Below are 18,475 nucleotides of genomic sequence, written 5' to 3'. Positions count from 1 at the left end.
CTTGCATTTAAATTTATCAGGTTTTTATATTTGCGGACTTATTTTAATTAAAAATAGTAAAAAAAAATCATATGTTATAATCGTAGTTTAGATACTTCTCCAGCAATATTTTTTTAAAGAGCAAATATAAGATCCCGATAATTTAGGAACTATTTATATAATTTACTCTAAATAGGAGTATTAGCAATTCGTTTCTTGTGTACTGTATTTAATAAAATAGTATGACGTTTTATTTGAAATTGGTTCTATTTTTTTAAAATTTTAGTTTCGTTTTTATTTGTTTCACTTTCCAATTAAGTGCTTTGTTTTCTTCCATATATATTACGAGTAGTTTTGTTTTTTCGTTTTTCACCACTTAACAAATCTAAGTGTAGGTAAAGGAAAAAGTAGACTACAATTGCCTAAACCTCTTTCAAAATGAAACTATTGAATCCAATACCACAAATTCTTCATGATTTAAATATTGTAAATTATTCTTGGTCTATTAAAAATATCTATTACAGTACGTGTGAATTTCCAATCAAATATTTAGAAATGTCTAATTGAACATACTAAATAAATACAGTATTTTGTGTTTAAATTCTCATCATAAAGTTCAAATAGTACTACTATTAGCAAAATTATTTCATTAATACGCAACCTTACATACATTTCACCTATTTTTTCACTACGTATTACCTTTATGATGCCTCCATAGTGCTCAACCTCATAGTGTGGGCCACAAAAGATAAGGTATTGATCACTTCAATTATTTTATAACCATGTAATTAATAAAATTAAAGTTCAATTCATTTATTTTCTCAATAACTTTGAATAAATAAAATAACAAATTGAAATTTAATTTGTATGTAATTTTTAAAATTAATTATTACAATGCTTAACTTTTTAAGCTGGAGATGCAACACGTATGAGTTCGGAAAAATACAAGAAACCTTGAAAATGTTGTGCTTAGAGCTGAGGAAGAACTTTTTTGAGTGAAGTCAGAATATGAAGATATCATTTCTAAAACACATGAGCTCTCAAGTCAACACAAACTAACAAGCAAAGGACTGACACTTCAACTAGCTAGTCTAAAAAATCTATTGCTCGAGAAATTTCATTTGGGAAGACATGATTTCAGCTGAAGATCTTCATGGTTGTTGTGGTGTTGGCATCTCAAGTCTGGTTCGATATCCAGTTAATCCGGCAAGAGGTAAACCATACAACTGCAGAGGATAAGTGATGGGTGTTGGTGGAACACATAATCCAGCATAAGTTGGCATAATCTGTGACCAAATTAAAGTATCATAAGTTATTGCACATAAATCTATAGTAAGTTGTACGGAGTATTTGTTCATGGGAAAGAAAGTCACCTGTAACTGAAGCTGAAGACATTTTAGGTACACAATAGCTTCATCAAGGACAGATTCTTTATCCATCTGGGGAGATTCAGAAAAAAGAATGCAACTCAAATTAGAGCATTATTTCATTCTATTTTGTATTTATGCATATGTACAAAATTCAAACCTGGGTGCAATTAGGTATCAGGCTTCGCAGTGCCCAGAGTCTTTTCTTGATTTTATTATCTTTTCTCTGCGGAAAAGAACACAAAATAAATCACCAAAAGGTAGATGAATTTGGTTTAAGTTATGAGTGAGGGGAAAAGCTGACCTTTTTATGTGAATGAAGAAGTGCTGCTCTTTTCCTCTTCTTGATTGCTTGCATGGCTGATCCATTAACATTATATTGACCTGAAAATGATGATTCTGAATCTTGACAATTTGGTGCTGTTTGTGAATAATCACTAGTTTTCGTCATTAAAAGTAACACTAGCTAGTAAAGTTTTCAGATTGATGAGATGCAAAAAGCTGTGTGTTTATATAACAGAAAAAGGTGAAGGAGCATACAAACAGACACATAAGGCGGTTCCTTAATAGACAGGTATGGTATGTGATGAGAGTTAATGTAAGATATATACATCGGGGGTCGGAAGTGTTCGATTACTCGAGATTAAATTGGCCCGAAAGTCATAAGACAAGACTAATCTTGCGTGGCACTGTCCCAAGACAAGTACCCACCGAATTTTTCCAAATCCAACCAAACAGTATATCATGAGATTAATTTCTATCTAATCCATCAATAGGGATGCTTGTTTGAGGCCTTCTTGAGTTGTCACTATCCTTTAGTATTTTCTAGTTAAGGGTGGGGCACACACCCTCCCGTCAAACCTCAAATCCATACTCTATTTCACGTGAATTCACGTGCCAACTACTCATCTTTTGTCTCCCTCCCCTGCACGCCTCCTCACCTCCTTTCCTCCACACAAAGGAAAACAAGCAACTTTATCCATAATTTCAACGTAAATATTAGTATCCCATATTATCTAACTAAATACACAGCAATTTGCTCTCTAACTTCAAAAACATCACAAATGAATATGGGTCGCTTTAAGCTGTAAAAATTAGCAAGGATTTACAATTCACCAACTTATATCAACACATTCATCTCTCTCAACTTAAGCCACCATGTTTCAAGCACTCAGCCACCGCAAGTTTCAGTTGAAGCATCTTTCCCCTAGCCATCTGCAAAATCAAACAAAACTTAAGTACCATAGGTGAATGAGGGAAAAAGTGAAAATTTTGAAACTATAAATTTACTTTTGGAATGATTTTCCCTTTACAGAATTTTAAAGCTCTCACAATAGATAGCTATCCCATAAGTCGTATCAGAAATAACTTGAGTTTCAAACAGGTAACGAACATGTTGCTTCAACCATTGTAATACCCCACAATGGTAAAAGCTAATGTACACCAAATTCCGATTAATTTTAACTCACCTCTTGGACAGCCATGATTCTGCTTTCAGCATCTTCAAGTTGTGCATTGATTTCTTGCTCCACTTGTGACACTAACTTTTTATGCGCTGCTCCTGAGGAGACATCAGTTCATGATTATAAAAATCTATCGTCAGAGTATTATAGCAAATAAATTAGCCGATACAGCAGTTATATCTCCTAGCATAGTAGCATATAAAATCATTTGGCAAAATCGGTATCAAGTGAAAATTAAAAAATTAAGACAATCCTGAGTCCCTGACATGTTTACTTGTGATATTTTTCAGTTTTTACTGAAGGCAAAAAACAGCATGTCAAAAGTTGCAAAAGGTTCATACGGGAGAGCGTACCAAAGACTGGATGCACAGTTATACAACAACCTCGCAAGGTTTATATATTTAATTACTGATTGACTGAAACAAAGTTAATTATTTGTTGTTTCTGTTTCATATTTGACTCGTGACTGAATAACTAGGATATGAAGTTATTTATGCATAGCGAAAATATCAATGAAGTTTAAATTGGTTGAACCAGAAACTTCAGCATATTGTCAACACACTTAATGCATGACTTGCAAACATAAGTAGTAGTACTTGAGATTGATTATCATACCTTGCTTTTCCACCGATCTTTTGAGCTCAATCTCATGCTCTTCTAGATCTTCTATTAGGCTGCCACAGTTCTGGAGGTGCTGCGTAACCTCTATTTTGAACCTTTTATGTATTTCAAGCAACTGGTCCTGTTTTTCTGTAAGACACAATGCATGTTCACAAGAAACTGAAGAGGAGCATAAACATCTCTTCCAAGTACTTACAATATCCTAGTGAACTGAAATTCTAGAATTTGTTAATAACCGACTGGCCGGGTAGAAGTCTGTGATTGGTGATAGAGTGTCATCTATATCTGAAAACTTCTAAAAGCAGAATGGCAGCTAAGAGCCCAGAGACTTCCATTTTAAAGTAAACCAACAAATATAATCTTTTTAGCTCCTGCAAATGAGATTTAGTTCTTTGGTAGTGGATGTTTAATTCTTATGTATGGAGTCTACAAGGTGATGTATTTAATTGTCAGAAAAAATGATACTACAACACTACAAGTCCAGCCTAATCAGTAGCTAATAGCTAGCAGTACTATACTGATGGAATGACCACCAACGTCACAGAGCCAAGAGTAATAAAAAGTCTGCAAATTAGCTAATCATTCTCAAAATATTTATAACGTTCTCTCATGTTACATATTAAAAGTGTTCCTATTTCGCACTGCACGACTTGATTCTTTACATAGATGCTTATCCTGACTTTTGTTCATAATACCATTCCCTTCCCTGGCTTCACTAATCAATGGCGTAATATCAGTCACGCTAATATTTTGGAAAGATCAATTTAGCTGATACCCGGTGCAATTGGCAGGCTAAAGGCTCAAATATTTTTAAGAATGTTAACTTTTAAGCTTCAAGTAGGATACACCTAAATTAGCATCAGTACGTGAATGCTAAACCAGGAAATAATATGCAGCTAGATCTAATACAGTACATGATCGCCCAAAACGTCTACAACTTGGACAACTTATCAAGCTAAGTTCCAAAAACATGTACCTTGAAATCTAGTTTCCAACTGTTTGCTTTTTGAATGACTTAGATTGGTCAGCTTTCCCCTGGATACACAAGCATCATGCTTAAGAGAAAAAACCCTTATGAAGAATCTATTACTACTATTTAAATACTTGTATAATTCTGTGATCTGAAATTGTAGAGAACTTACACATCTGTTTTAACAAGAGATTCAGCATTCTGCAATCGTAACAATATTTCCTCAACTGCAGTACGCAGAATATCGGCAGACCTTCTGCTACTAATTGACTTCAGTTTGGTCTTAACATGACCCAAAGCCACGGTAAATAGTGCTACAGCCCTAGGTTTCAATTGAATAAAGAAACAGCAGCATCAGAATAGCTCTTTCCCTTAATATTTTCTCTATTTAGCAGTGACATGAATACCTGGTCAGGCCATCCTCCTGATTCTCTTCCATGTACATTTCAAGCTCACTGGTATCCTGTACCCCTCCTAGTTTTAGCAGAGGCAAAAAGAGAGGTTACAAGCATGGAAGAAATAAAGATAACATAAACCAGACAAATGAAATGAGGGAGCTAGCCCACTGTTCGAAGTAGAAGAAGGTCTTTTGCTAGAAATTAATAAACCTTTTGATGAATCTGATGCTGGACTAGATCCAACCACTCCAACATCTTTTTCATTGTCAAGACTTTTATCGGAATTATGTAGAATCTTTTCAGATATACGAATTTCAGGAGACAATTCCTCTGGTTCCTTGCAATCTGCATTTCCATGATATGATGCTTAACATGATGCATACAAAATGGAACGTATTGATGCTGAACATGATGATCCACAAGGTACACTGCACCTTACAAAATTAGCACAACCACCTGACAAAATTTCTTTAAAATAGAAGTCACTGTATATGTTAGAGCATAATCATGCTTGTGTCCATCACAGTAATACACATCATTCAGCATGCTGATGTAACAGATTCAATGTTTAAAGCAAATAGGTGAAACATAGGTTGACCAATATAAACGATACTAGGTAAAGGGAATAGCCTTTACGAGATCCATCTTCAGAGCTCTCAGAATTAGTCTCATCGGTTAATGATTTGGACTGGATATCACTGTCTTCATCCATTACCATATTTGGTTTCACAAAGATGCTTCTCTTCGGACTATTCTTCTGTTTGTTCCTACCAACCTTTAAATTAAAATTAAGGAAGCAAAAGGTATGTCAACAGTGTAATAATAATTTTTTTCGTGAGTGCCACTTCATCGACAGTTTTGCTGAAAGTAGTTAAGGATACGGAAATTTCCTGTTGCACATCTAGTCCGCAGTTAGCTGATTTTGAACTCAGAAAGCTTTTGAAGCTTTGTATGCCTGTTCTGTTAAATACTTTCTCAGCAGGAATTTGATCATGAAGTTCTTCTTGATTACTTTTCTGTAAACTGCTTCGTGACTTAATGTCGGAAGGAGGGGATGAAGGATCATGCACAGTGTTCCGTTTCTTTTTCAAAGGGTGATCAGATATGTCTTCTTTCAGATTCTTCTTGGAAGCTTTAACATCAGCATCCCTTTGATCAGTCATCGCATGAAGAGGAAACTCAAATGAAGAATTATTCTTGGTATCCTTTTTGGGCTGCATAGTGTTCCTTTTCTTTATTATTAGATAATCAGAAATGTCTTCTTGAAGATTCTTCTTTAATGCTTCAACATCCATTGACTGTTCAACATCTCTTTGATCAGTCCTTGCATTAAGAGGAAACTCAAATGAAGAGTTATTTACGGTAACCCTTTTTGGCTGCACAGAGTTCCTTTTCCTTTTTGACAGAGAATCAGATATGTCTTCCTCTAGATCCTTCTTTGAAGCTTCAACATCCATTGACTTCTGAACATCCATTTGATCATTAGGAATCTTAAATGGAGAATTATTTTTTATACCCTTTTGTGGATGAAGAGAATTCCTTTTCCTTTTAAACAGAGAATCAGATATGTCTTCTTGTAGATTCTTCTTCGAAGCTTCAACAACCATTGAATTCTGAACATCCCTTCGATCAGTCATTGCATTAAGAGAAAACTCAAATGAAGAACTATTCTTGGTACCCTTCTCTGGCTCGACATTTACATCATTTCTTCTGTCAGTGGAACTGCTGGCATTGGAAACTTTATTCTTCTGCAACATTGATTTTTCCACTGGTATTGATCTGCTCTTCTCTGACTGCTGTCTCTCTTCTACATCTTTTTCCCTTACACCCTGATTTGTCTCTGCTCGAGAGCTCATTCCCATAATAACTTTTTCTCCCTTAGAAGGTAAAGAACCATCCACGAAATTACCATATGATCCCACAGATAGATCTCCTTTGGATGAGAATATTCTGTTTCGTTGACAGTCTTTTCTATTGATAGAATTTGTTGCTTCAGTCTTACTACCCTGTTTTCTAGCAGCTTTCATCCGGGCTAAAGAACGAGTTATTGGCCTTGTGGAAATTTGAGTTTGAGAATCACTTTCGATAGTGTCCGAATTAATGTTTAGTTTTCTGATAGGACTTTGCTTCCTGTTCTTCTCTTGGTCCAGATGCAATTCCTCACACTGAAGACTGGGGGGCTGTTTGTTTGGTGAAGAAACATCTCCTAAGATCTCCCACAGCTTGATCCTCAAAGATTCACGGCCCCCGGTTTCTTTTTTCCTATCTTTATCTTGTACCTGTTCTTTCGCTTGCTGAACTCCTTGTTCAGTTGAATATACCAGATTCTCAACATGCTCTACAGTATCAACATTCCCATTCTCCACTGAACAGTTCTCTCTACCAGAATTCTTCTGTCTGCATACATCAGATCCTAAGCCAGACTTAGCAGCAAAATATTTGATGGAATGGGCTGCAGATGCTTTCTCTAATATCTTTGATGTGGGGCGTGTTCTTCTGGTGGCTGGGAAACTTGGTGTACGTTCTGTATCTTTATCTGCGACTGAAGAAGATATCTTTGGGTTGAAAGATCTAGTGGAAACCCAAGGGGAGGCATTCTTCGGTTCAACTATCACGTGTTTTTCCATAAGTGGCGAATGCCCTTCACGACATCTGACACTATTTTTTTTGCTGCTACTTCCGACTTCAACAGTTTGGGCCCCTGGCTCCTGGAGGTCTTTCGTTTTGGCATTGGAAATAGAATTAACAAGAATTCCTACAGACATCTTCGTGGATTGACTGCAGTAACGATTGTTGCTACTGAGACTCCGACGATCAGTCATTTGCTCCTAACATGTTAAAGTACATAAATCCATTATTGTGAACTCTATATGAATCAATAAAAGAGATGAACAGGTGACAATACAATTTTTTCGAAATTAAACTATGAGCATAATAAACCAAACAGAATTTCTTCCAGGAAATTAACACAATAATTTCAAAGGGTTTGGTAACAAGGTTCTCGAAGTGACTGATCAAAACAAGCAAAATTCAACTTCAGGTCATAATTCTATGATCGATCTAGCATGCAAGGCTCACCTCCTGAATATCAGTCTGTCTACCAACATTCGTTCCCATAGCTTTAACAGAAGGTTGATAAAAATCTCAGTATTCCAAAATCAGCCTCTGGATTGTTCCTCTATACTTTTCTGCGCGATCAACGAGGATAATTTATCATCAGGAAAAAAAAAGGAAAAGAGAACTAAACAGAAAACAGTACACTGCTTAATTAAGAATGTGAGTGATTTGTGTGGAGGATAATGGGTAAACCATGAAAACTGAAATTCTCGGCAGCAATGGCTACGAAACTAGCTTCAGATCTAAGGATTTCGCAGAAATTTTAAAATCAAGTATAGCAAACAGAAGCGGAGATAGTGCATCGAGACATATAAAAATCAGACACAAAAAATTAAACTTAAATAAAAAAGAAAACCCGATCAAAGCATCATGCAGACTTGGAGAGTAAAAGGCAGGGAGGAGAAAGCTTTCATACAGTAAAATCCGAGCATGGCGTGCGAATCTGAAGCAAAATTTCCGGAAATAGTATGATTGTGGAATCGATGCGAGAGCGTAGTGGAAGAAGTTGAGAGAAATGGAAATGCGAGGCGGGAAACAACGGGGCAGGACAACTGCGTGAGTGCAATGCAATCCTCAACGCTTAATATTTAGGCGATTAATAAAAATAAAATAATTTGAAGGCATTATCACTTGTTTTCATTTAATTTTATTTTATAGTTCGTCGAGTTATTAGCAATTTAGCATGCGTTAAATTGTTATGTCCGCAACACTTATAACAGCCATTCATATGAATACTTAAAATCGCAAATCGGGAAATGTATTTGAAAAAAAACTAATTGAGATTAGTATGCTTAAAATGATTTGAATTAAAAATTAACAAAATTTAGAGCATCTGCGGGGACATGACGGTCACAAGCCGTGTTTCGGGGGCAACGGGGCGAGCCAGCTTGCGCAAGACAACCTTCCCATCCCTTAGCCCCCATGCACGTGTGCACAACACTTTCTCCTCTCGACCTGTAAGGTGATGTACTAGTATAATTTAGAATCTATTAGCACACTAATTAAGCAAATCTAACTAATTCTCTAAACTTTTGAGACACTAGTAGTTCTCCTTTTTGTTTCATGTTCATTTTTGGGATTGGTCTTGCAAATTGACTTCGTAAAACAATTGATCGTAGCGGTTATTGACTTCTCAAGTGGCTGATCTTTTATGTCATGTGACCAACTCCATTCATTTGCTTCATTTCGACGAGTTGTGGATGCCGCATTATTTAGACACCTGGAGATTTCTCTCGTCTTAGTGCCCTTGAAGCGTACGAATTGTGCAGCAAGGGTGAGCCGCTAGAGAGTACCTTTTTGTGCTTCATTGTAACCCTCTCCCAAAATGAGGCACCCCTTTTTGCTAATTGCCTCGTATTGTTGCATCTTCGTCACCATCAACACATGCTTCGAATACGCACGTAATCAAATCCGTCGGATATGCAGTTTGACTATTGGTTATCTCTTCTGCACATCGGAAATGTTGATGGCATCGGGATGTGTGAATAATGAGCTTATACACGAGGAATCCGAATTTGGCATAGACATTCCTACAATGTTGGGATCCAAGTTTGACTATGACAGACAGACTGGTCCCTTCGTTAAGAATTGAATAGCTTTGGAGTAAGAAATTGAAGCGGAAGAATGTGAATTGGGTGAGAAAATAATAATTAAAAGAAACAATGTTTTTAAAAATAAAATAAGTAGACGGTTGGATTATTAAATTTATATTATAGTCCTTTTTAGCTTCGATGAATCTGATCAAGCAATACCATCCGTCCACGTGGAGATAAGACTTCATTTCTTTTCTTTGATATCATTATGTATCTCCGTCTTCTCCATTTCAGTTGAATGTTCTGAAATGGAAATGGCTGCGTTCACCCACCTTCCGGCTTCTTCACACAAGCCGCTATCCCCTCTTTACTCCTCCCCTTCACGGTTACTCGCTTCCAAAATCCCTATCCGTCGCAGAATTCGCTGCTCCATCGCGGAGGGGCCAGCCGCCGTTTCCCCCTCTTCAGGAACCAACAACGGATCACTTCTCGACTGCGTGATCGTCGGCGGCGGAATCACCGGCCTCTGCATCGCGCAGGCCCTCTCCACCAAGCACCGCAGCTCCAATTTCTTGGTCACTGAAGCCAGAGAGCGCGTCGGAGGGAACATCACCACCGTCGAGAGGGATGGCTATCTCTGGGAGGAAGGCCCCAACAGCTTCCAGCCGTCCGATCCAATGCTCACCATGGCGGTGCGTTCCCCCAAATTCACACTTCCTCGTCGATTTTGTCGAAATTGATAGTTTTCGTGGTTAATTAGGGCAGGTTGACAGTGGTTTGAAGGATGAACTGGTATTGGGGGACCCTGATGCGCCTCGCTTCGTGCTGTGGAATGGGAAGCTGAGGCCGGTGCCTGCCAAACCCACCGATTTGCCATTCTTCGACTTGATGAGCTTCCCTGGGAAGCTCAGAGCTGGTTTTGGTGCAATTGGCCTTCGTCCGCCCCCGCCAGTTTGTTCCCCCCCTCTCTTTCGGTCTCCCCTTTTCTGTTTTCTCCTACCTGCGTTATTTTCTCACCATTTGAGGTTTCGCCGAAGGTAACAGGGGCATGAAGAATCGGTTGAAGAGTTTGTTAGGCGAAACCTTGGTGATGAAGTCTTTGAGCGCTTAATAGAGCCTTTTTGCTCCGGTAATCCTCTCCACTTAATTTCTTCGTTATAAGCATTAGGCATTAGCACAATCCGAGAGAGTTTCTTTGCTAGCCCAGCACTTGTTCATGTTCTGATCCACATTGTTAACCTATCCATTTTCTAATACAAGCTGTATTAGGTGGTGACAACCTGCTTTCTTTAAGAAAATGAGGAATGGTTTCAAATGTAGGTTACTTACTTGCAATTTGACGTTTGCTGTTTTTTAGATCACTATATTAAACCAATTAGGAGGTGGCACTTGGTTAATGGAAGTTATTGATCTAATTGAGGATTGAAATTTACGGTTAACCTTTCCAAACTAAAGTTCGGTTCTCAATGAAAGAGTCATTTATATCATATTCAAACTCTTTGTGTCTATTTCTTGATTCCAGATAGACGCTTATAACCATTTGTAGATGAGCTGTGCTAGAGTCCCTTTTACTCATAAGTCATAAACTCTGAATGAATATGATTATCACATTCCTGTCCTTGTGAAGGTGTTTATGCTGGGGATCCTTCAAAGCTAAGTATGAAAGCTGCATTTGGGAAAGTCTGGAAATTGGAGCAAACTGGTGGCAGCATAATTGGAGGCACCTTTAAAGCAATCAAAGAGAAATCTAGCAGCCCTAAGGCACCTAGAGATCCGTAATTACATTCCTAGAATCGCCATACTTGTGTTTGATTTTCTTATTTGTGCGTGGATAATGAGAATTTAAATTAAGTACTTTTCCAGACGCTTACCAAAACCAAAAGGCCAAACTGTTGGATCGTTCAGAAAGGGCCTAGCAACGTTGCCTAACGCAATTTCATCGAGGTACTCATCATTCCTTTGATACATACATACTTTTCTCATTTTTGCATACAAAATTCTCTATTTTATGCTCTCTCAACAAAGTTTTAGAATACACCGGATCTATATTTTTCTTCAAGATTTCAATTTTTGTAATTTTAAAAGAAATACACATACTTCTCATGCATTTTTTTTTCATATTTCTAGCTTAGGAAGCAAGGTCAAGGTGTCATGGAAACTTACAACCATCTCTAAGTTGGACAATGGGTGTTACTTGTTGACATACGAAACTCCCAGTGGAACAGTGTCTCTGCAGAGCAGAAGTGTTGTAATGACTATTCCTTCCTATGTGGCGAGCACCATATTGCGCCCGCTTTCGGTACGTTCAGTAAAATTGCTTCCCATGTTCTTTTGAATGTACTTATCACTAGAGAATTGGTACTAGAACTGTCTAAACTCCATCTCCCTTACCACCATACCAGGGCTGGGGTTTTTTGAGGGTTTGTAATCTTGACATATGATCCTAAATGTTCCACTCTTTTGTGTTAGTTGTATTATGTGTTAGCTTCTTTGACAGTATTGTGGGTGCCTGTATATTTCTGCCCTGCAAAGAGATAGCTTCAGAAAAATTATTTCCTGTCCAATCTTTGCAGGCTACTGCAGCTGATTCATTATCAAAATTTTATTACCCACCTGTTGCTGCAGTCACCATTTCGTATCCAGAAGGAGTAATTCGTGATGAATGTCTAATTGATGGTAAACTAAAGGGGTTTGGGCAGTTGCATCCACGTTCCCAAGGGGTTGAAACATTAGGTATATCCACAAAGCTATTCATTAGTTATTGTGTTATGAGCATTATTCAGAATTTATGGTTGTGTACACAACCTAAAGCTCTCTATGTCACCTTTATAACTTGTTTGTTTTTGTTTCATTTGATCTCACAGGAACTTTATACAGCTCATCACTGTTTCCTAATCGTGCCCCACCTGGCAGAATTCTTCTTTTGAATTACATCGGAGGAGCTCTAAATCCTGGAATTACATCGAAGGTACAAAGTGTGTTTATTCTTTAACTAGTACAGCTGCTATTGATGTTAGAATCTATAAGTGCTACGGAAAAAAACTTATTATATCTTAAAATTCCTTAATAAATTGTTCCTGTAAGTGGTTGTGAGCTGATTACGTTTTTGTTTGATTAGAGTGAAAGCGAAATTGTGGAATCGGTGGATCGTGACCTGAGAAAGATGCTTATAAAGAAGAATGCAGCAGATCCACTAGTCCTGGGGGTACGTGTGTGGCCACAAGCCATCCCACAATTTCTTGTAGGTCATTTAGATCTGTTGGATAGTGCCCGAACAGCACTGAGCAATGGAGGATTTGAAGGCCTTTTTCTGGGGGGGAACTTTGTGTCCGGTGTTGCGTTGGGCAGATGCGTGGAGGGTGCTTATGAAGTTGCAGCAGATGTGTCAAAATTTTTGTCTGAAAATGTGTATAGGTGAAGTAGTAGAAATGGTTCCTAGTCCAAGGCTGTAGTGGAAAGTGGAAAGTTTTCTTTTTCCATTTTTGAAGAGGAAACCATTTGAATTGAACTAGTTGTTTCTGTAAAAGTAGATTGCATAAATTGGCTGAGAACATTTAAAGTTGAATAATATCTCCAGAAAGTAAAATAATACATTTAGAGTCATAATATGCAAGTATTGTTGATAACACAAGTTATTAATATTGAAACTTTTTGCTAGTAGTGTTGTTGATATTGGCAATCCAGGTTAGGTCCGGTGGTGACATTGAAGAGGGCAGCGTAACGTTGGAAGTATCCGATCCGGTCCAAGACAGAGGCGCTGGTCGGGACCCCACACTCGATCCCTCCGTTGATGATGTTGGTCACCAGCCCAAAACCGGCTGTGCGGTTGGCGGCAAGATCCAGCTCAGAGGGGACGTAGCGTCCGACCATGACGTTGTGGCACGAGGGCTTTGGCTTCTGCTCTGTCATCCAAAACCAGAGGGCAGTTTTCCAGGAGATCACCGAGTTGTTGGAGACTATCTCCGGGTTCCGTAGGCCGTCGAATCCCAAGGCTCTTCCGGCAGGTCCATAGTTGTAGTTCCACGATAGCTGGATCGGGCCTCTGCCTTGGTAAGACTTGCCGGGAGCGCAAGGCCACTGGGTGTTGTCCGGGTCGCAGTAAATGGACTGCGGCGACACCTCCTCCTTGAAGCAGAGCCCCCAAGAGTAGGGGCCGTCAGGGGCGGTGGCCCACCCTCCGGTGGTCTCATGGGAGATCTGAGCTAGAAATGCGGCCACCTCACGCCTCCTCATGGAGAGGCTGCCGGTGCGGCCGAATCTTGGGAAGCATCTAGTGGCTTGCATGAATGAGTCGTAGGTGAAGAAATCTTTGGCCGGGCAGGCGGCGTCGTCTTTGTGCAGGAATATGGAATTGAAGAGCTGTCGGCTCACCACCGGCGACGCCATGGCTGAGCTGAATAGCAACCACCCCAATGCTAATGCTAATGCCAATGCATTACTCATTCTTCTTATTTCCATTATTGTTCTAAGCCAACCATTACCATGTATGCATATATATAGGCTATAGCTATCATAGTAATAGTGCCTTCTTCGTGAACAACTTTTCAAAGTCAGAGGTCATTATTATTTTTTAATAATACAAATTCAATATATCATCTTTGATCTCTCCATTATCTTCCCTCTCCCACCATGCTTTTGACTTGGCTCAATACCCACATGCATGATTAGACCAAGTCTCAATAACTAAATGAGGTCTTCTAATTTCAGATCAGCAAGGCTTTTTGTCTTAACAAGTTCATCTAACTTTCCGTGGAACTAAATGATCCTAAAACTAATTATCATTACACAACAATGATATCTTGTGTTTATAGTGTTTTAGTATGGGTGGACCGAAGATTTTCGGTTTGAGGTGTGACAAATAATTACAACGACTTGAAGTCTCAAAATTGAAGCAGTCACGGACATGAATATTGGCTTAAGTCTTAAGATCGCAAAAGCCTAAATAATAAAATAAAATTTAAAAATAAACATATTGACTATGTAAAGATTAGCCAGTTTTAGTACAGTAGTAGGTACTTAATAATTATATAAAAAATTTAGGGCAGTTTGTTCCCAATTGCTGTAGTACAAAGAATACCACGTAATATATGATAACTTTAGTTTGGATAACCAATCTGTTGTCTTAACTGCTGTAATATTTGTATTAACAATCTCATCAATTTGTCCATAATTACTGACTAACTTTGGATATTAGTGTTGATATTATTCCACTTATTTAAGAGAAGGCGTAGAAAATGGAAATGTCGACACCACGCATTTATATGCAATTAAAAGTCGTCCAATATTAAACTAGTGCTGCCGGCCGCGGATCCTCGAATATATAGTTGCATTATTTTTTAAATAAAAATATTATAACTATAATTATTTGTGTAACTTACTAATTTATATATTTGGTGCTGTTCCACGCTACCCGTTTACGACATACACATGAAAATATAATTGTAACCAACTTAAGAACTTATTGAACTTTCGATTTCATCTAATTTTGCTAATGAATTAAATCGATTTGGAGACTGGCCTCTTGACTGAAAATCTGGTAAAGTTAGATGAAAATGAAAGTTGACTTATTATTGGACTTTTTTTTCCCCTGTTTTTGTTGTGAAAAAAAAATCATATGATTAATACTTTTAAAAAGAAACTGTATGATGAAAAGTTAAGGTAAGGCCCAATCCAGTACAGACTCGGCCCAAAGCATTTTACGGGGCCGTTAATTTCTGTAATTCAAATTTGAAAAAGATGGGAATTCGACCGTTGAATTTGGTACTACTACTTACTAGATGGAAGCTTTGTCGAGTCCAAAAACACCCATTTCTGGAGTCGAATCGCATCGCACCACACCACACCGCACATGATGCTCTCAGCCAGACGCCATGGTTGGCAGCGCCCTCTCCATCCCTTACAGGTGCTTCATTTTCCATTCTCCACTTCAATTTGACCGTCAAATTGATCGGTTTATGACGAGCTGCTTTCCGATTTTGATGCGACTCTGATTGATTGCCCTTTTGCTAATCCGTGTCATCGGGAAACTGTTCATTTTGAAATTTTGAAATCTAGAAATGTTTAATTAATAACTCAGCTGATTCACTTTTTTACATCGGTTTTTGATTAACTTCTTCCCAATTTCGATGCTGATCCGATTGAGTGCTCGTTTTCTAATTTGTGTTATCAGGAATTTGTTGATTTTGTTCCACTTCTTCTTATTTTGATGTTGATCTAACTGAATGCTCATCCATGTCCTCGTGAAATCATAGATTAGGTCTAGAACTTTTGAAATTAGTACGAAACTGATATAGGTTTTGACATTGTTTATCATGTGCTGGCAGATTGTGGGGATGGCGGTTTTCTGCTTCTTAGTCGCTGCATATTATTGCTTCCTAGGGCTCTTTCTCGGCAATAGAATTGCAGAGATCACAATCGACACTCTCTTCTCCTTTTCGGTAAGTTTATCTTAAAATGCTTGCATAGATATATGCATCTTCAACAGCTGTATACCTGATGGTTTTCCTTGGTGTTAATTTTATGCCTTAGGTGCTTTCTGCTGTACTTCTCTTTATTAGATGTGTAGCAATTGATCCTAGTGACAAGATTAGATTCAGATTTAGAAAGAAGAAGAAAAAGGGCAATGGTATTGGGCTTGCCAAGCTTAATTACGGCCACATCTTGAGAAGGATATTGTCAAGATTTTTCAAAAGGATTGAGCGTAAGATTCTCCGGACTTTCATAAGGAGGAAGTACCTAGATCCTTGGAATACCTCGAGGTTTCAGATGGAGCAGGCTCTTATCCCATTTCCCCTTGTCCTCGAGGATGATTCTCTCACGCCTAATCCAAAAGATGATGATGTCTCTTTCTGTTCCCTGTGCGACTTTGAGGTCAATGAGTTATGCAATTTCTTTATTTGGATGTGATTTTGCTGCATGCTGAGCTTTTATTTCGTGACTCCTCAGGTTAACAAGTATAGCAAACACTGCAGGACCTGCAACCGTTGTGTTGAGGGATTTGATCACCACTGTAGAGTAAGATTAATTATCTCATACTATTATGGAAATTGCACCTTTCTTCTCAAGTATCTACTGTTTTTTTAACTAAGGATTTTCACCTTTTGATTGGTATAGTGGTTGAACAACTGCATTGGGAAAAAAAACTACACAACCTTCATTCTTCTGATGGTCTTTATCTTGATAATGGTTGGTAAACATTCTCCTGTTTTTGCAATCATTCTTTAGTGTATGGTTTTAATATTAATTGCCAATGGTAAATTGTATTGCTGCTTCAGCTTACTATAGAAGGTGGAACTGCTGTGGCAGTATTTGTTCGGTGCTTTGCTGATAGCAAGGGCATAGAGCGAGAGTTAATAAAAAACTACACTGAGAAATTCCCTAGAGGAGTGCTTGCTTCTGTATCTGTAATGTTCTCGCTCTTCTCCAATAAAAATAAGTTAGATAGCAAGCCAGAATATGATTATATGGATGAATCTTAACTAACTTGACTCCATCCACTCACAGGTCATATTGTTTTTGTTGACAAGCTACAGCACGGCTGCCTTAGGACAACTTCTATTCTTTCATGTAGTGCTCATCAAGAAGGTATTGCACAAGTTTGAATTTCCGTCTTTTCTACCATGGGAAATAGAGAAGATGTTCAAAGACCTTCTTCCCCACCTCTCTCTTATATACCCTGAATTCTTATAAAACAGCATGATATTTACTTGGGGCTTGAGTTTGTGTTTCTGGTCTTTCAAGTGTCAAATAGCGTAGACCTGAACCTGTTGAAACTAGAAGGTTTTGTTATGGTTATTTATCCTGCAGTATCACTTGGTCAAACCTCTTGCTGTGACAGTTCAGACTTCTTGCTGCGCATCATAACCTTGACATGCTTGTCTTTTCAGGGAATCACAACCTACGACTACATTTTAGCAATGAAAGAAGAAAATCAGGCTATGGAGCTTGAATCATTTGAAGATTCAGACTTTTATTCTTCTGATGATGAGAGTATCGACTTAGATTCACCTGAAAAGCCTACACTTGTATCGCGGATCATATGCAGTGATGGAAAGTCACCACAGGTAGTACACATATATTTAAATTTCAATCATCCATATTACCCAATAATTGTCATGAGCATAACAGTGATTAAACTTAAAAAGTTTCTGATTAACCAACAGAAATTGGCCATAAGGATCGACGGAGAGCCTGATAAAAAGCAAGGCTTCCGTGCCAACATAGATCCATGGAAGCTAATCAACCTGAGCCGAGATAGAGCTCTACTTGCTGCTGAAAAGGCAAGGGAAAAGCTTGCCAAAATGAAGCCTACGGCAGAAGGTGATCCACTGAAACCCCTGCCGCTAGAAACAAAAAGTGGGCCTCTCATGAAAGCGGAGAAAGATTTATCGAGCCAAGGATTAAGCCTGACACCACTGGTTGTGAAAGGAGGTCTTCTAAGCTCACCAAGACAGTTCTCCAGTCCAAGAAGACGACTTTCGTGTTCTCCTGTGCAGCATGGGACTGCGGTGCCAACACCTAAGCACAAGTACAGAAGTGATTTCGATTTGAAATTGACTCAAGTGTCAAGAGAACTCGAGACTTATATATCAAGACAAGTCTTGTGCTCTGTGTTGAAGAATGAAGGCAGTGAAGCTTCTCCAAGATGACAAGGTACAAACAAGAGTGCAACTTACATTCTCAGCCTCTGAGAAAAAAAGAAAAAGGAAAGGAAAAGGAATCTTGCTTGTTCATTTGTAAGATATTGATTACCACATCATTCAGAGGATTATTCACATAATTATTAATGTAAGAAAGATGTAAGCAGCCTATTTTAAATTTCATCATTTACTAAGATTGCATGCTTTGGCATGTAAAAAGGAGTGTATTTAATATATTATATCCGTCCACAACTGTCTACATTTCTCTTTTAGTCCGTTCACAGAAAATATTCAATTTCTCAAGTCATACTATACTGATTCCCTATTATATATATGTTTTCTAACATCAAGACTATTAGATCTGGATTAAGGGAGTGATATCTATATCA

General features: G+C 38.2%; 5 protein-coding genes and 1 long non-coding RNA gene across 6 annotated transcripts; 3 read left to right on the top strand and 3 right to left on the bottom strand.

The window, feature by feature from the left end:
* Window positions 1-975: 975 nt before the first annotated feature.
* Window positions 976-1,971, bottom strand: LOC125216416 (transcription factor PHYTOCHROME INTERACTING FACTOR-LIKE 15-like). The gene is made up of 4 exons (XM_048118121.1): window positions 1,651-1,971; window positions 1,507-1,572; window positions 1,353-1,418; window positions 976-1,265 (listed from the first exon to the last, which is right to left on the bottom strand). Exons 1-4 carry the CDS (start codon window positions 1,795-1,797, stop codon window positions 1,131-1,133), a joined length of 414 nt encoding a protein of 137 aa, XP_047974078.1. The 5' UTR covers window positions 1,798-1,971; the 3' UTR covers window positions 976-1,130.
* A 336-nt stretch (window positions 1,972-2,307) lies between these two features.
* LOC125216228 (thyroid receptor-interacting protein 11-like) lies at window positions 2,308-8,457 on the bottom strand. Its single transcript, XM_048117886.1, has 11 exons — window positions 8,331-8,457; window positions 7,877-7,986; window positions 5,680-7,626; window positions 5,435-5,573; window positions 5,009-5,143; window positions 4,808-4,874; window positions 4,573-4,722; window positions 4,407-4,465; window positions 3,425-3,559; window positions 2,816-2,907; window positions 2,308-2,561 (listed from the first exon to the last, which is right to left on the bottom strand). The coding sequence occupies exons 2-11, from the start codon at window positions 7,913-7,915 to the stop codon at window positions 2,490-2,492; spliced, it is 2,835 nt and encodes a 944-aa protein (XP_047973843.1). The 5' UTR covers window positions 7,916-7,986; window positions 8,331-8,457; the 3' UTR covers window positions 2,308-2,489.
* On the top strand, window positions 2,513-3,342 carry LOC125213147. The gene is made up of 2 exons (XR_007174865.1): window positions 2,513-2,730; window positions 3,100-3,342. It is a non-coding gene; the product is annotated as an uncharacterized LOC125213147 (long non-coding RNA).
* A 1,275-nt stretch (window positions 8,458-9,732) lies between the features above and the next one.
* LOC125214045 (protoporphyrinogen oxidase 1, chloroplastic) lies at window positions 9,733-13,038 on the top strand. The gene is made up of 9 exons (XM_048114903.1): window positions 9,733-10,139; window positions 10,213-10,398; window positions 10,492-10,576; window positions 11,075-11,222; window positions 11,311-11,391; window positions 11,575-11,746; window positions 12,021-12,180; window positions 12,312-12,415; window positions 12,566-13,038. The coding sequence occupies exons 1-9, from the start codon at window positions 9,756-9,758 to the stop codon at window positions 12,863-12,865; spliced, it is 1,620 nt and encodes a 539-aa protein (XP_047970860.1). The 5' UTR covers window positions 9,733-9,755; the 3' UTR covers window positions 12,866-13,038.
* LOC125214046 (chitinase 10-like) lies at window positions 12,988-14,014 on the bottom strand. The gene has a single exon (XM_048114904.1). The coding sequence runs from the start codon at window positions 13,903-13,905 to the stop codon at window positions 13,102-13,104; it is 804 nt and encodes a 267-aa protein (XP_047970861.1). The 5' UTR covers window positions 13,906-14,014; the 3' UTR covers window positions 12,988-13,101.
* Window positions 14,015-15,230: 1,216 nt separating this feature from the next.
* On the top strand, window positions 15,231-18,358 carry LOC125212671 (protein S-acyltransferase 18). The gene is made up of 9 exons (XM_048112899.1): window positions 15,231-15,349; window positions 15,771-15,884; window positions 15,976-16,317; window positions 16,393-16,461; window positions 16,561-16,632; window positions 16,722-16,850; window positions 16,951-17,031; window positions 17,334-17,510; window positions 17,610-18,358. The coding sequence occupies exons 1-9, from the start codon at window positions 15,296-15,298 to the stop codon at window positions 18,093-18,095; spliced, it is 1,524 nt and encodes a 507-aa protein (XP_047968856.1). The 5' UTR covers window positions 15,231-15,295; the 3' UTR covers window positions 18,096-18,358.
* Window positions 18,359-18,475: the final 117 nt, after the last annotated feature.

The sequence above is a fragment of the Salvia hispanica genome, chromosome 3 (genome assembly GCF_023119035.1).
Source record: "Salvia hispanica cultivar TCC Black 2014 chromosome 3, UniMelb_Shisp_WGS_1.0, whole genome shotgun sequence".
In the NCBI taxonomy this organism is placed as follows: domain Eukaryota; kingdom Viridiplantae; phylum Streptophyta; class Magnoliopsida; order Lamiales; family Lamiaceae; genus Salvia; species Salvia hispanica.
The sequence above is the reverse complement of the archived record's forward strand: the minus strand, read 5'-3'. Positions and strand labels throughout refer to the sequence as shown.

Bases quoted from the DNA above. Each gene is read 5' to 3' on its own strand.
- LOC125216416 (XM_048118121.1), bottom strand. From the start codon at position 1,797: ATGACGAAAACTAGTGATTATTCACAAACAGCACCAAATTGTCAAGAT. The intron at 1,419-1,506 runs GTTTGAATTTTG...GAATCTCCCCAG, and splicing joins TGATACCTAATTGCACCCAG to ATGGATAAAGAATCTGTCCT. The intron at 1,266-1,352 runs GTGACTTTCTTT...ATTTGGTCACAG, and splicing joins GTCTTCAGCTTCAGTTACAG to ATTATGCCAACTTATGCTGG.
- LOC125216228 (XM_048117886.1), bottom strand. From the start codon at position 7,915: ATGGGAACGAATGTTGGTAGACAGACTGATATTCAGGAG. The intron at 4,875-5,008 runs GTTTATTAATTT...TGCTAAAACTAG, and splicing joins AGCATCAGATTCATCAAAAG to GAGGGGTACAGGATACCAGT. The intron at 3,560-4,406 runs GTACATGTTTTT...TGTGTCTTACAG, and splicing joins GTTGGAAACTAGATTTCAAG to AAAAACAGGACCAGTTGCTT.
- LOC125214045 (XM_048114903.1), top strand. From the start codon at position 9,756: ATGGAAATGGCTGCGTTCACCCACCTTCCGGCTTCTTCACACAAGCCG. The intron at 12,181-12,311 runs GTATATCCACAA...TTGATCTCACAG, and splicing joins CCAAGGGGTTGAAACATTAG to GAACTTTATACAGCTCATCA. The intron at 12,416-12,565 runs GTACAAAGTGTG...TTGTTTGATTAG, and splicing joins ATCCTGGAATTACATCGAAG to AGTGAAAGCGAAATTGTGGA.
- LOC125214046 (XM_048114904.1), bottom strand. From the start codon at position 13,905: ATGGAAATAAGAAGAATGAGTAATGCATTGGCATTAGCATTAGCATTG.
- LOC125212671 (XM_048112899.1), top strand. From the start codon at position 15,296: ATGATGCTCTCAGCCAGACGCCATGGTTGGCAGCGCCCTCTCCATCCC. The intron at 16,462-16,560 runs GTAAGATTAATT...TGATTGGTATAG, and splicing joins GATTTGATCACCACTGTAGA to TGGTTGAACAACTGCATTGG. The intron at 16,633-16,721 runs GTTGGTAAACAT...TTGCTGCTTCAG, and splicing joins TGGTCTTTATCTTGATAATG to CTTACTATAGAAGGTGGAAC.